Source organism: Euprymna scolopes, chromosome 7 (genome assembly GCF_053919585.1).
Source record: "Euprymna scolopes isolate OS-2025 chromosome 7, ASM5391958v1, whole genome shotgun sequence".
NCBI classification, from domain to species: Eukaryota; Metazoa; Mollusca; class Cephalopoda; order Sepiida; family Sepiolidae; genus Euprymna; species Euprymna scolopes.
Window position 1 is genome coordinate 20,240,805 of NC_136488.1, and position 17,311 is coordinate 20,258,115.

The 17,311-nt window shown below is 31.2% G+C and overlaps 2 protein-coding genes across 3 annotated transcripts in view; one reads left to right on the forward strand and one right to left on the reverse strand.

The window, feature by feature from the left end:
• Nucleotides 1–3,118, forward strand: part of LOC145279624 (general transcription factor 3C polypeptide 3-like) — a 94,713-nt gene extending 91,595 nt beyond the window's left edge. The window contains exon 26 of the mRNA XM_080130835.1: nucleotides 2,417–3,118. The gene's annotated coding sequence lies outside the window, so the exon portion shown is untranslated. The remainder of the gene's footprint in view (nucleotides 1–2,416) is intronic.
• A 2,400-nt stretch (nucleotides 3,119–5,518) lies between these two features.
• LOC145279625 (alanine--glyoxylate aminotransferase-like) overlaps nucleotides 5,519–17,311 on the reverse strand; it is a 93,220-nt gene continuing 81,427 nt past the window's right edge. For both annotated transcript variants that reach the window (XM_080130837.1, XM_080130836.1), the window contains 3 exons: nucleotides 11,707–11,802; nucleotides 8,812–8,894; nucleotides 5,519–5,688 (listed from right to left, as the gene is read on the reverse strand). In XM_080130837.1, the coding sequence (XP_079986963.1) occupies nucleotides 5,535–5,688; nucleotides 8,812–8,894; nucleotides 11,707–11,802 (333 nt within the window). In that variant the 3' untranslated portion in view covers nucleotides 5,519–5,534. The remainder of the gene's footprint in view (nucleotides 5,689–8,811; nucleotides 8,895–11,706; nucleotides 11,803–17,311) is intronic.

Consider the following 17,311-nt stretch of genomic DNA (forward strand, 5'->3'; position numbering starts at 1 on the left):
AATGTAACATGTTTATTCAGCTTGAAAACAGTGTTTACCGATGTTTTGGAAAATTTTAAATGGCGCCCGCCGCCCGACTCTCTTGAAACGGTAAGTTTGGGGAAAAGAGTTAAAAATAAAAAAGTAGACAAAATACTGCTAGAAACTCGCTCAATATATGTTACCGTGACATAGGCTGACATATATTCGGTGAGTTTTTAACAGTATTTTGTATAGTTTTTTTTTTTTAATTTTTAACTCCTTTTCTCAAACTTACCGTGTCAAAGAGAGTCGGGCCGGGCGCCATTTTTAATTTTCCAATACATTACATCGGTAAACACTGTACGTTTTTCGAGCTGAATAAACATGTTACATTAAATAAAAACACTAGAAAATTATCCAGTTAGGTAGAAAAGTAACTTATCTTGCCTTTGATAACATTTATTTGTTATATATTTGTTTTTTGACAACTTTTTCGAATCTATGTATAAACGAGATTTTGATACTTATTTTGATTTTGAAAAAAAAACATTTGTGGCTGTTCGCAGTAAAACATTGTTTTAATTCGCTGTTCAAAACTAATTTAAAGAATAAAAGTGCATGCAAGCTATATATCTACAAAAGTTTATTTTGTTTTTTTTAACCATGTTTTTAAATTTGACGAAAAAATGTGAGAAATTGCAACAGATTCATAATGCCGAATTGGTTGGGATTGTTGTTATACATTCTGAAAACCGAATAGTTCTAAACTAATGTTATTCTGATAACAAAATAGCTCTAATTAAACATAAGAACATTTATATTCATATTTCATTATGTTTTCATTTTGTTTCATTTTGTTTTTCTTAATTATTTTCATTATGTTTCATTTTGTTTTTCTTAATTCGTTCTTGAATAAAAATTAAAGAACTCGTGTTTGTTTATACACTGTGCTATGGCTGATTCTACAGGCTGTAGCTGCTGCTGCTTCTAGTAATATTAACTTCATTTGACCAAATTCTCGAAATAGAAACAATTTTTTTTTTCGGGTAGGTCCTTTTAAATTATCAATTACCGCGGTCCTACTCAATATAAAATAATACTTTTAATTGATAAAGATAGTAAAAAGATTGATTTACTTACTACTGGGTGTCCGAAGAATTTTTTTTTCAAAATGTTCGATACTCGGCATATTAAAGTCTTATTTTTAACACGACAAAAAAAGAAATGGTCAAAAATATTTCGGACACTTGACAGTATTAAGATTAACACCTCTTCTTATTGATTCCCAAATTTCATGACGAAATTCTTCATACAATCACGGTACGGACCTTTAGAAAACAGGGGGGGTCATTACAAAACCTTACCGAAAACGCCATTTTATGACGTTCACATTTTTATCACTTTATTTGCTCAAAACTCTTAAAATATATAATGTACATTCATATTTATTAATTCATTTGAAAGTATATTCATTTCCGAACAAAACAGTAGTAATTTGAAGACTTGAAGTGCTTTGGTTTAAAAAATATGGCTATTTTAGTAGAACTACCTTGAAATCTGTGATTATCCAAAGCGTTTTTTTAGTCCGTGTGTATTACTATTATTAATCATAATATTGCTAGAATTTTTAGCCTTTTAAAAATTGGCCAAGAGTTATACCCATGTTGGCTTAGAATGAATGGTTTATGCTAAATGGATGATTGAGTATGGTTAAATTTGTTTTTCTCCAAAACTACTGGGCTGATCTGGCTGAAATTTTGAATGGACCCTTATTATAAGTTGCAGCAAACTAAGTATTATGGTATCCACTTGATGCATATTTGAGTAAAAATTGGAATTAATATTTGATGCAAAATACTTATTTTGCATCAAATATTAATCGCTATTATTACTCTACTATGCATCAAGTGGATACCATAATACTTAGTTTGCTGCAACTTATAATAAAGGTCCATACAAAATTTCAACCAGATCAGCCCAGTAGTTTTGGAGAAAAAGTGTGATGGACATACATACATACATACAAACAGACTAAAAGGAATATAGTAGAGATTATTGTCTGCAAGAACCTGAGGTTACGAAGTAAAATTTAGTTGTGACATTCTTTTGGAGATTGAAGTTTTGATCCTCACTACGGTTGATATTAAGAATAAAATTGTGAATTACTTCAGATTTCTTCATGATTAACGGAATGAGAACATATTACCCTGTTGATTAAATAAAATGTTCGGTTCAAAATTTCATGTAGATTCACAAGTTTGACAGAAAGATACCTAAATTTGACAAGATACCCCGAAATATGGTCAGAGGTTATGTTGGCCAGACCGTGAAAATAATGCTCAAGATGAGAACAGTAGATAATCCACTCCCATAGGATAAGCAGTTTTTTTTTTTTTTTTTTAATTTTTCAGCTTTTTCATTATCTGCCATTCAAATGTGATTTTATTTTTGACAGGTTCACCTTGAAAAGGAACTCTACTTACTTTTGTATGAATCTACATGATACACATTATCTGAGGAGGAGTCTTTCAGCAAAAATGATTCATTCATCAAATGATTATCTTTATTTTTTCCTCATGGTGAAAAAATAATGTTTAACATTGAGAACTATCCCCCCCCCCAAAAAAAAAAAAATTTGCAAACATGATTGTACATTGTTTTTTTTCCGTCCTGATTTGTGAGTGACTATTGACTGAATATCAACAACTGCTGAGCCTGTTTGACTGTTCAAGACTTGAAACCAAATGTAAAATGAGTCTCCACAAGGGATCAAATCTGTTTTGGCTTCAGTCAGTTTTATGGTCCAACTAATCTTCAATCAGAATCTGAATGAGGATTGCAATGTAAATTATATCGGAGAAGATGAAGATATTCAAATTTTTTAACTTATCAAAATCATTTTTTATCATTGAATATTATGTTTAATTAAATTATATTGTAGAAACATAAAAAATATCTCAAGTGAAACTCTATATTTTATAATTTTGTCATAACGTTAACTGTTTTTACCAATGAATAACATCTAATAGCTTAGAATTTATAAAATATTAGGTATTCTGTGTCTATTTAACATGGTCATTATTTTTTTTTCAAAAGTTAAAAAAAAACAATTTACATAAGTCAGACTTTAAAATAAATAAAACTTCTCCAAAATTCATTTTGTTTCTATGATTTTCTTTGTTCCTTTTATTCTCCAGCTTGCAACTAACTTTATTCACAATTTGGTTAAACATGGAAAGCTCAATGAGAAATCTTTGGTAAAACTGCAGTTTAGTGGTCAGAACATGATGCTATTAAAAATTGTGTACAGGCAATAAATAACTGAAACTGGACACAACATGTCTTGGTTCCCGGACAATGTTACACTTATGTAACTGGCTGTAGCCTGATATAATGAGAGATCCATGTTTTGATGGATCTGCAACGTGAAATCTGACCAATCCAACCTATTAGGTCAGTAGATGTGTTGAAAGCAATAAAATTGATCAGCATTAATATTATTGTAAAGAAAAAATCGGTTGGGCTTCTACAGTCATGGAGAACATTAAACCTCCTGGATAAACCGCTTCAAAAACATAAACATTGGTTGATCAAGGAAGACTTGGAAACAATTCATTCAAAAAGACTGCAAAATTGAATTTGAAGACATTGAATCGTAAGGATTGGAAGGTGAACTTGTGAAATATAAAACATTTTGGATAAGAGAAAATAGACATCAAATAAAGAAAGGTAACACTATATACTGAAAATTCAATTAGACGTTGATACCAGCGGTTTCAGGAGATATAGGAAATCTGGTCTGTTAGGCTAGAAATACTACATGTATATTCCTTGTCAGTTGGTAATCTAATCTGTCTGATGAGAAAAATGTATGTTGTATTTGTAGGCTAATGGGCCAGATTTTCTATACTTCCTGAAACCGCTGGTATCAATGTCTAATGTATAGTATTATGAATAATATATTTATTAGTGATGAGAAGATTCGAACATTTTTCATGATTCCAATACAATTACCGATTCTGTAATAAATTTCTGGTTCCGATACAATTACAAATTCCGATTTCGATTCTTTATAAATCTCTAAATATTTATGTAGTCGTTGGTTTTTCCTCGATAACCATGAAAACATATGTTAAAAGTGCAAATATATTCCTAAACATAAAAATACACTTGTGGGGGATGATCTATTGATTTTTGTTTTGCTGGTAGTTTAAAATCAATAAATATTTATTATTTTATTATTACCAGTAATGAAAAGTTTTGCTTTAAGCAAAATCAATTCTAAATAGACAATTAAAAGCATTGTTTTGGCATCAGAAAATAGGCACCAATTTTTTCCCCGATTCCGATACTCCTAAATGTTCCGATTTTTCTGATTCCTGATTCCAATTAATCGTCCTAACACTAATATCTCTTTTTCTCTCTCTCTGAAATTATTGTGAGTTCCATGTTCAGCTGTAACTTTTAAATAAACGTTCTAAACGTATGTTATAATTTTAAACCATTTTATTCCATTAATGTAACGATGAAATGATACCGCATGTAATTGAATTAAACTTTACAAAAATCTGTTTAATATATATATATATATATATATATGTATGTATATTCACCTGTCATCCTTTTTTTTTAAAAGATAGAATCGCCCGATTGTTGAAGACAAGATTCAAGCATGGACGATCGGACTATCCACAGAATTTTATAATTATATAGATTTGCTTAATTTTATAATTATATAAATTTGCTTAATTTTATAATTATATAAATTTGCTTGATTTTATAATTATATAAAGTTATTATTATAATTATATAAAGTTAATTATATAGTTGTTGTCCCTGATAGTAGCCCCATACACCAAAGTGGCAATTTGCCTTGTTTGGGGTGAAAATGTAATAATAAAAAAAAAAAAATTATATAAATTTGCTTAATTTTATAATTATATAAATTTACTTAATTTTATAATATATAAATTTGCTTAATTTTATAATTATATAAATTTGCTTAATTTTATAATTATATAAATTTGCTTAATTTTTATAATTATATAAATTTGCTTAATTTTATAATTATATAAATTTGCTTAATTTTATAATTATATAAATTTGCTTAATTTTATAATTATATAAATTTGCTTAATTTTATAATATATAAATTTGCTTAATTTTATAATTATATAAATTTGCTTAATTTTATAATTATATAAATTTGCTTAATTTTATAATTATATAAATTTGCTTAATTTTATAATTATATAAATTTGCTTAATTTTATAATCATATAAATTTGTTTAATTTTATAATTATATAATTTACTTAATTTTATAATTATATAATTTACTTAATTTTATAATTATATAAATTTGCTTAATTTTATAATTATATAAATTTGCTTAATTTTATAATTATATAAATTTGCTTAATTTTATAATTATATAAATTTGTTTAATTTTATAATTATATAAATTTGTTTAATTTTATAATTATATAAATTTGCTTAATTTTATAATTATATAAATTTGCTTAATTTTATAATCATATAAATTTGCTTAATTTTCGGTTTTATTCTTGAGTCATCAAAGCTGACTTTTCATTGCGTTCTTCAGGGCATCTTCAAAGGCAGCCAACACTTTTTGTACAACTTCAGGACAAGCATTTTGACCCATCAATCCAATTCGCCATATTTTTCCAGCTAAATCTCCCAAACCGCCAGAAATTTCGACTAAATGCCTGAAAAAAATAAAAATAAATAAATAAAAATGTATTTATAACTAAAAGAGGCAAGGTTTTATCTGATTGTAAAATACGCTTAAATATTCTCTATTGATCATTATATTGTACCTAATTTTGATTTAAAAAAGTTTTTAAAAATCACTTGGGTTCTATCAGCTAGAATCAAAACCAAAACATTTAGCTTTTCAGTCGTGTTCTCTACTGTTTGAGCTATTGACAAATAGATAAGAAAGATTTAAAATTGATTTCAAGCTATGAATGAATTTGTGCATGTGCAAAGTGCAAAAGCAATAGAAATATGTCGGCAAGTTGAACATCTGGCATTTCTGCTTGCCGACATATTTCTGTATGCTTTATTCATTCATCCAAACAAAGATTTTACTCGTTATATTATCATGTACGATTACTATTTCTTGTTAATTTCAGTGTTATGTGACAAGTAGTTTAAGAGTTTATCGGTTAAATATTTTCACACAGACATACAAACATCTACTGTTTTACTTATATAGATTTACCAATGAAAAAGAATTTTATAGTGAAATATTTTAGATTTGAATTTAATCTTTATTTTATAATTACCAGGGCTACCGCCATTGCCTTGGGCAACTGTATAACATGACTTCTTTTCTAGCCCTTTGTTCCCCCCTCCTTCCTTTCTTTCTTTTTCATCAAGCCCATTCCTCTTTCTTGAGTTGGCATCAAACAAATAACTCGACGAAAAAAATCAGAGTTACTTCCCTTTAATTGGTTGTTGGAAAACGAATATGATAACATTAAAAGATATGTGTACATCTTGATAACATTAAATGATATAATTGTCCATTTGACCTTCAAGTAATTAATTTCTTTTTTTTATTATTTTAGATATTATACATCCTGGATTACGCTAATTAAAAAAAAAATACCAGTTTTCTGTTTGTTTGTGGTGTATTTTTCAAGTTTTATCCAAACATATAAACAGATTGCTCTTTATATAATAAATTAGTTTCTCTGTGATTTTGTAATTGAAATCGTGTAGTGAACTACTACATTACACCAGCCAGTGAAGAACAAACGATTGTTTTTAATTCAATGGATGCTTTATTTCTTGTACCTATCTACTTTTTCTTTTGTTACATAGACTATAAATAAAATCCAAAACTGAAAATAGTTTATTACGTTTGTAATAAAGAAAACCTGATAAAGAAAACAAAATACGTAAAACAACTGGAAAATACACAAAGAGACACAATAAACTTACACACTAAATTTTCACATCTTCTTGAAGACAAATTAATTTGAAGTGCTCAACTAATGTTGTGCAAAATACTATAAACATGTTTTTTTTTTATGTAAGTATCAACTTCAGTCGATGCAAAGGGAGACAATTACTAGAACTGCCACAATGGATACAATCGTTGAATATCGAACAAGATTTGCCAATTTCAAATCTTAGTGGATCAATTGTGCTCATTTAAACACTTTGATTCTGCATAGACACGTTCTAACTCCTGCGCTGTTTATAAGAATGTGAAACTACAACTCAATCTAACGCACAAATACTGCACATGTATTTAAACAAAATGTCCCTCATGCAACTCCTATGGATTTATGATAATTTTGTATTCATCTTCAAGTTTGAACTTTTAGCATAAACTCTCTCTATCAAAACAAATAAAAATTTAAACTCTCTTTTATTAATCCATTTCTTTTACTTGTTGAAGAGGTGAAATCAATTTATTAAATATAAAATATTAGAAGGACACTTTTTCATTTTAATCTCCATTCCCATCCATAGCCTTGAGCCCCTGGAGGGGGCATAGGCCATTTATAACTTTGTAGATGCTTTTGTAATGAGGAGTTCTTTTTTTGGGGTGAGATTGTTGGCCCCATACCCAACCTTCCTAGAAGGTACATACAGCACCTAGCCTTAAAAAAATGGTCACCCATCTGGTACTGGTTAGGCTCAACGTTGCTTTACTTCAGTGATCTAGCGAGAACCGGTGTGTTAACATTATTGTGCCGTACTCATTTTAATCGACTTGTGACTAAATGCCTTATTTCTAATGTCATGAAATGGACCAGCAAAGCAAAAATTTTGATACAAAATTGATCAACTTTAGATTAAAAATTTACACTTTTCCTCCTACTCAATTCAATTTGACAAATTTGAAAAAAAAAAAAAAAAAAAAGACAAAACAAACAAACAAAAAACCAAGCACATTTCGATTGTTATGCAGGGAAAGGGAGGGGTAGAAAGAGGATACACAGAGATTAATCACTGATTTCCAATTTCGCCTTGAATTGATGCATTGTTGGCACATTTACTGCATTTCTATAATTCTATTTCAAAATCCAGGGATCCTTATTGAGAAAAATCACTTTCGTTTGGTTCAGTCGAAATCAGTGGTGAAACAGTTTTTTGTAATGTTTGCAATGGTGCAACAGTGAACATATTCATTGATTAAATAATTCAAAAGTCAAAAATATTCAACCAATTCTACTGGTTGGATTTTGTCATTTGACTCTTTTGAAGTCATGGATTTCCTCGACTACTTTTAAATCATTTTTTTTTTTTCAAACATTAATTTTACTTACAATTTTCAAAATGTTCAAATTTATGCAAACTAGGAATTTTTACTTTTATTTTGCCCATTATTTTCCCTGAAGAGAAAAGTCTAATTTTTGAAACTCTATGGAATAAGGGGGAAATTTTTATTTTTTTTATATTCTTTGTTTGAACATTTGATGAATTAATAAATAATGTAAATTTTATTTTTTGTGATTTAATTTTTTAGAATTTTATCATTTTGTTCTAGCTGGAGATGTAATTCACGTGTTGTCTCAGACATTCCAACCAAGAGATCTTTATTCTAACTGTCCCTTTAAGTGTAATTGTTTGTATCTCTCTTGCACTTGGTTTTCTGAGTATATTTGCCAGGTAGTTTGAGTCTTGTTGCTCCTATAATTATTGGAATGGAGATATTCCTAAGATTCCAGTTTATTTTCATGTTGTAATTACATAGATGTTTGGCTTACTTGTGTGTGTGTGTGTGTGTGTGTATATAGGTATGTGCGTGTGTGTATGTGCATTTATGTGTGTGATAGTTAAGTAATAGATTAACTTTAATCGTATCTTACTTTTCCATGGCATAGTCAACAACATCTTTCCATTTAATGCCGTCTGGTACTTTGATGGTTGTGATGCAAGGAAGTCGATCTTTCTGAAATGAAAGATTTAAAAGAAACATTTTTATTTTACTGGTGATTTAACTTCATAACATTTTTACTTGTAGATTATAACCGGATGTTTATTAGATCACTTCCTATGACATTAACCACCACCACCATCAGATTTGAAAGCTTGCAAATGAATATTCAAATGTTAGATTGGCTCCAAGTTAAATTGGCAGTTGATTAAAAAAGTTCACTATTTTCATAAACCAAACATTTTAATTAATTATGTCATAATTTACATAATCTACCAAATTATAATATGAAAGCTCTGCTTGATATAACCTGTTAACTATTGAGCTTATTAGATTATTACATTAAATCAGGTCAATGTTCTCCAAGGAAGAGGGCAAAATACAAAAAAAAACCAATAAAACAAAAAAAAACTGCACGCCTGTGGAACTCTGTTCCGTCTGCCTGCTTCCCACCGGACTACAACTTGGATGTGTTCAAGTCCAACGTTAACAAATTCCTAATGAACTGCCCCCTTAAGTAAACACTTCATCAAATCTCCACACTAATGTAATGTACTTGCAATAACCCTTATCCCTGAGTGGCTTCCGGGCCTTGATAAGTGGTGATCACTGTGTAAAAAAAAAAAAAAAAAAAAGCACACAAGGTCCATAGTTGCAAACCAATCACATTCTAGTATTCAATTTTGTTTAATTTTTTTTCTTCTGAGAAGATCTTCATGTTGGACCTTGTCAAAGGCCTTAGATATATCAAAACTTCTGCTTTCTCAAGTGTATGCTTGTATAGATTGGAAAAGATTTTGTTTTGACAAAAAATATTTGTTAATTGAAAAAAATATCATTTGTACTTTGTGATAATAAGGAAAAGAAAAACATGAATATTGAAGACAAAATATTAACAATAGTGGAGAGACATTCTGTTTGCAGTTCAAATAGAAAATTTCATGCAGAACCGACATATGTGTGTAGACCCTGAAACATAATGAAATGAGATTTGGAATGAGCATTGTACAAATATAAAAAAAAGATTCACATTCAATTTTTATCAAGAACTACATTTATTGATAAAGAGTGAAAGATTGACTGAAATATTAAAACTAATAATGATATTAGGTTGGTGCAAAAGTAATGTCGTTTTATACAGATATAACGCGTAAACAAAAAAACATTCATACATTTTCTTCTACACTACCAACATAAATAAATAACCCGGAAAATATGTTTTTTTAATTTGCGTTACAAATATCACAATCAATGTGACAATAAAACATATTGTTTTACTGTGTACGTTTTCAGCGTCCCAATTTTTTTCATGTTTAAATTATCCAAATAAACAATTATTAATACTTTGTTTTTTTTTTTTACATCGTTCATTTCTGTATTACGTTTAAGTAATTTTAACACACTTTTCTTACAAATAAATCTACTTTAACCCGTTGACAATCATTAGAGCATTTTACTGTGTATGTTTTCAGCGTCCCAATTGTTTTATTTTTTTTGCATTTAAATTGAAAGATATATCAAAAATTGAATTTAACTTAAAGTATTATGGTATCTGTTCAGTGTACATTTACCTATAAGTATGGCAAACCACTTCTAATTCAATGGCTGTAAGTTTTTTTTTTTTCCAAAATAAACAATTATAAACAGAACGACTCATAGAAATCTATCTATATTCTTTTTTCATTTTAATATACTTTCATAGAAATGTTTCTGTTATGTCACAAAAAACTATTTTCTTTACGTCACAAGTGTCATGCTCATACATTAATTCCATAGCTAATATAACATACTGACCCAACGGGTAGTCTATATATATATATATATATATATATATATATATATATATAAAACACATCAAAAACGACATTATTTTTGCACCAACTTAACACTAACATTTGTTATTTACACGTTTTGTTTGTCAAATTGAACAAATTCATCAGTTGTTTTTAATCAAGAAATACACACACACATACACTGAAAACTCGAATGCCTACTAGACACTATCCTTGAATGTCTAAGGTCTCTCTGTTCAGGGGTTTGTCAGGACAACTTGACATGATGATACTTTTTACAAGTAAACCGTAACTAAATCTTCAAAATGACATAGAATTCGAAGCTCAAATAAGATTCCCTCGGCATGGCTACACACTGGCTTATATGAGCAATGATGCACTTAATCTAAGCGATGTTACCTCGATTAATAGCACTAAGCTAGATATTTCACCAGATTAGATGCCTTCCACTTGAATAGCTTTTTCCCTCGGACTGCTGAACTTTGGAATCCCTTCCCTGCTTCTTTGACTGTACTGACATGCGGAAATTCAAGTGTAATGTGAACAGACATCTCACTGCTCAATTCCATAAATAGTATCCCTGAAAATCTGGTCCCAAATAGTAGCACCTTATGACTAAGTAGCTCTATGTCTTGTTTGGGGTGGGGGACAATATCCTAAATCAGATATATTATAACTGTTGTGATGTCCACCTTAGGAATAACAATGAATTCTTCCTCTTATTATAAAGACCGAGAGAATATGTCTTTCGACATTATGTGCACTTGGTAGTTGGACTGACTTCATTTGTAGTTTTTTTTGTTTTTTTTTGTTTCCACTAAATGCCAAGTTGTGTCTTCCTTCTGGACGCTTACTGATCAACAACGCTATAACATAATTAATTAATTATTTAAGGAGACGAAAATTAATATTCTTTATTTCATTATTAACTCAACATTCGAGAAGTAAGGAAAAAAAAACCTTGATTGAACACATGGATATGCATTGCATATTTCTGAGCACTTCCACTGAAGTAAATTGAATGAAAAAAATACCTTATCTTGAACAAGCAACTGCAGACCCAGTTTGGCGAGACCATTGTACAACATGAGAGCCGAATCATGGTGTCGTTGCCAACTCGTTTCCAAACCCTACAAAAAATGAAAAGAAAAAAAAAAATCAATTTAAATGGATGTTATAATTTACCAGGTGGCCTGTCAGTTATAGGATTTGAAACTATTTGACAGAATTCTACCACATTTTGTATTACTCGTCAATGAAGTGTGACTTATACAAAGTAACGACAATATTTTCCATGCTACTACTACTAGTACAGCCACTACTACTACTACTACTACTGTCTTTACTAAAGACAAAATGCTTGACAGGTCGGATATGTCATATGGGACCACCATTATACTATCACTAATGCTACTATCTATAATATTATTATTATCTTCACTTGGATTTGTACTGTTCATCTACACTAGCCATTCTCAACCAGGGGCAAATTTATCTCTAGGAGGGTAAAAAAAATTATAGAGTCGGGGTAAATAATTGAAGCACCTGATAATTTAGAAATAATTATTTCTTTTCAGATTGTGTCATTGATTGGTAATGTTCAATGCTGCCAAGACTAAACTTATTTCCTTTCATAATTACAAGAAACTTGTTAACCACTGATTGCCATGGCTAATGATACACTGCCTGAAAGTACTTCCGCTAAGGTTAACATTCACGGACCACATGAATTGGAACAAATACATTGAAGCAATTGCCAAGGCTGCTACGAGGAAGGTAAGCTCTCTCTACCGTGATAAAAGGTTACTCATACCTGAGAGTATCCTGTATCTCTACAAGACCACGATTCACCCATTCATGGGGTATTGTTGCCACATCTGTGCTGGTGCATCTGCCACTAGTCTCTTGCTCCTAGACAAGGTTCAAAAAAGAGTCACAAACCTTATAGGCTCTGAACTATCAACTAAACTTCATCGCCGAAACATGGCATGCTTGTGCCTGTTTTCAAGTATTTCAATGGCAAGTGCTCTGACAAACTCCGAGCACTGGTACCCCCAGCAATGACAATAGCCTCAACAAACCTGACAAGCAGCAAAATCCCACCCCTACAATGTAGAAATCACCAGATGCCATAAAGCCTTCTACTCGAATAGCTTTTTCCCTCGGACTGCTGAACTGGAATTCCCTTCCAGGCCCCTGCTTCCCTGACTGGTCCCAAATAGTAACCCCTAACAACTCTGTGCCTTGTTTGGGGTGAAATAACAAAAAATAAATAAATAAAAAAAATACAAATTAACTTCATAATTTTCTATTAAAATAAAAAAAATCTAAATTTTCGTTGGATTTTCTTTATTTTTGTGATACAAATATTATATATACTATTTTTGATTATTAAAATGGATAAAATCCGACTATATGAAATTAAAAATGGAAGCGGAGAGACCTAGAGGCTCAACGTCTTATGCAGGCTTTCTCGAGAGAGATGGTTCTATATTATCTATATATCTATAAAAGTGAACGTGTGTGTGTGTCTGTGTACATTTCCATACGCAATAACTCTGTCAATTTTTAGTCTACAGACTCGAAATTTGATATACAGGTTACTGAGATTTGGCAAAATCGATGTGATCGATTTTTGGCCAGAAATTTGGCGATTAAGGGGTCAAAGTTCAACGATTTGACCTTTGAGAACTCTACCAAACTCCTCCGACAATTTTGAGTCTACGCACTTGAAATTTTAGATATAGGTTCCTTGGACATGGATCTAACTTGATAACTTGATTTGAGCCCAAAAACAATAAATTTTAAGAGGTCATAATAGGGGTCAAAGTTAAAAAAAATTAACCTCTGTGGTTTCTTCCAAATTACTTTGACAATTTCTGATCTAAATATTTGAAATTTGACATAAAGGATATTCAGAGATAGGGAAAGCTTTTTCATCAGTTTGGGTCGAAAATTTTTAGTTGCCAATATATAAATGTATGTATGTATGTTTGTTTGTATGTCTGCCTTAAACTGTCAATAGAGGCGACGGATTTTACCAAGATCAGTATCGTTTTAAAATTCGATCTTTCATACGACAAATATCGAAAAATTGGCTAAAAACATTAATATCTTCCCCTTCAACTAGACACTTTTCTACAGGGGGGGGGGTCACTTTTTTCGCCGATATTTTTGAAAGTTATCCTCTCCTTTAGATTGTCTAGCCTTAATTTAAAAAAATGTCGCTTCCGGTTTGGCGGTGCACGTAACAGCTTAAACGTTAGGTTTTACCCCATTCTTTTCCTCCTTTGCGGTACGGGTTCGAGCCTGCCTTCCTACTACCACTTTTTTTTTTTTTGCTCAACATACAAATCCAAACACTCGGGCAACGCCGGGCGCCCATGCTAGTTTTATACAAAACCTAAAGTCCTAAACAATAAAAAGGTTCTTTTTTACTTTCTTGTTTTTTCTGTCACTTTATGATGAATATGAATTTTTTGTATGCGAGTTGGGGGTGAGTAGATAATACATAAAATCGAAAGGTAAATGATAGAGGAAAGGTTGAGAATGGCTGATCTAAACAAACATGAAAGGGGAATAACTCCTATAATTTGTCATTTTTTTTAAACCTTAAACAAAGCTTTGGTACTAGTAAAGCATTCTTATTTATAATTTGATGTAAAAATGAAGATACATGTTTGAAGTTTAATTGAATAATCTATATATATTAATATGATAGCGTGAGTTATTTTCTGTGTCACGCTTACATCCGGGTCGTTTAATTATTATGTACTTCCATTTTTTGTCATAATTTTACCAAGAATTCTTCATAAGTTTTGGTTTTGGTTTCAATTATAGCTGATGGCACTACAGTAATCTATTTTTTTTATACATAATTTTACCAAGAACTCTTCATAAGTTGTGGTTTTGGTTTCGATTATGGCTGAAGGAACTTATATATGTATATATATGTATATATCTTTTTTCTTAAGTTTTTATTGTGGTTTGGATTCATTCAAGCTAATGCGCCCAAGTCATATGGATATATTTTTTTATTTTTGAAATCACAACTTTATAACATATAAAAATCGATAGCATATTAACTCTATAATAATATATACGAAATCTGCGAGAATTAAAATATATTTAAGCATACTTTACAACCAGGCTTTGCCGGGCATACTTTTGCAGTTTTAACAAAATAGCTACAATAATATCAGAGTGTCTTCATTTAAACTGAACATCTACAGAATGCCAACATCAATATATTATATATGAATGAGTCCCCTGTGGAATTTCCACAGTTCCTGCTAGCTACAAAAAAAAATATCAATTATAAATAATAAATGGTGATTTTGCAATGGAATATTTGGGAAATATTACACTAAAAACATATTTTTAAAATTATATATGTATTTTATATATACAGCATATTAACGTTGATACACCAGTTCCCGCTGGATCACTGGAGTTAAGCAACGTTGAACTTAGTCAATACTAAATGAGTGACCATTTGGGACTTCTAGGTGCTGTATGTGCTCTCCGTTTATCTTCGCATTGTTTCTGGTCATCCTGGACATTTCCTTGCCCATTGGACTCAAGAAGTACGAATTCAAGAGAGGTGTGGTTGAGATTGTGCAACCCTTGCCTCACATTACATGTGCAGCTGCTCCTACAGAGGTTATCCTTTGTCTTTCAGGACTGAACAGAGGCATCGATATATTTTTTAAATTAAGTTTTGCTTATAATAAAATTAGAAGGAAGACTTGACTTAATACAAGATTGAACAGAAGATCAACAAATGTTCACACTGCCATTCATTGATTGTCATCGAAATCGGTAAAATTGCTCATTTTTCAATCAAATCGATTGATTGCCTGTTCTAGTCGAGAACCCACTGCAGTGCATCAGGTGGAAGCTTCACATGCTTCCCTGCAGTGACTGAGTCCACATTGTAGCCTACGTTGCACTTGTAGGGGACTAGTATATATAAATCCCAATCCCGTTACAAAAGAATAATGAAACGAATGGAATTGAAGGAAACAAAAACTCAATTGATGGATAAGATAAACGTGTCGTTTATTTACTGTTGAAAGAATGAATGTTTTAGATATAACATGTGTTCATGTCCGCGCGGGTGTAACCATCGTTCGTTGCGGGACTGGTGTTGTAGAAAGAAAAGGAAATGTGTGTTCATTTCAAGTTCGGGTCACTATTGTTTGTTCGCGTGTGGGAAGAGAAGTGAGTAATGTAATAGAACGAGAAATGGCAGTCCATCGTGTAGACAAAGAAAAGGATAGAGGGTTGACGTCAGTTAGCAGTCAGCTATGCGAAGGTGTTCTCAGGGACCAGTAGTAGATAGAGAGAGAAAGAGTGTAAAGGTGTACATACGGTCTGTTAGCTTTTTGTCCCACATAGTAGTAAATGGTGTGAGGCACGCGGTCGGTCCGTAGACCGACCAGCTCAAAAGCTGGGCCTAAAAAAAGGAGCCGCTTATTGCTCTTTCTTTTATACTCGTTTCCGGAGTGTCTTTTGCACATGTGTGGATTTCCTTTGAAAGGAAGTGACGTCGTCCATCTGTGTGCGTACGTGTGCGCGTGTGTGAGTACATGTGTATATACACGTGAATGTGAGTGTATGTACGCAAACGTGAATATATGTACGTGTGTGGACGTGGGCGCATATGTTTGTGTGCGCGTATGTATGCGACAAGTAATATAGCTTGAAATGTGAATGTGTTTTTGTGTGAGCCTAGAAAAGGCTCGCGCAATACTCCCCTTCCTAGGAAAAAAAAACATATATGCAGTGTATACATATTTATATATATATATATTTTTTGTAAGTAATGTTTTCGGCAGTTGATTTTTCGTCCTGTTTGTTTTTTTTTTTTTTCTGCCGTTGGTGTGATTGTTTGAAAAAAACGTCAAAAAACGGAATGTCAAAAACGGAGTGTGTTCGTAAAAAAAAGTATTTACTTACGCGTGGAAAAGCGTTTACTCTTTGTTTTTAGGCTGACATTTGTTTGTTTGGTTTTATTGTGTGCTGACATGTGCAACGAGATGTTTGGACAGATAAGTGAATTGTTCATTTGAAAGGAAAATTTTTTGTTTCGTGGTGACGTTGTGTGTCCAGTTGCCATTGTCTTCGCATGTGCGTCTGTGGTAATGTGTGTACATTGTCTGTACGGGCGTTCGTTGTGCATTCGTTCGTGGTTGGAGTGGATATATTGCTAGAGAAAATCCATATATATTTTTCAAGTTTTACTCTAATCTAATGGTGATTATAAAGTGTTTTTTGAAACGCGTTTACATATGGTTAAGCATTATAAAGCTTTGCTTTGTTTATAATATTAAAAATTTTAATTAATTATGTTATAACTTTTATACTCTACCGATTTATAATACAGGGTGACCCCCAAAAAACAAAAGCTAAATGGAGGCCATCTAGAAGATATGCTGTAGAACGGAGAAAAAAAGGCCAAAGACCCTCGTGTTTTGATGTGATGTTTTGAATATAATAAACTAGTTATGACCAAAGTTTCATTTCATTCAGACAAAACACTAAGAAACGGGGCCTAATTGGAGTTGGGGCCCGTTTTTTTTTGGGGGGGGGGGTCACCCTGTATGAAAGCTCTGCTTGACATAAGTTGTTAAACAT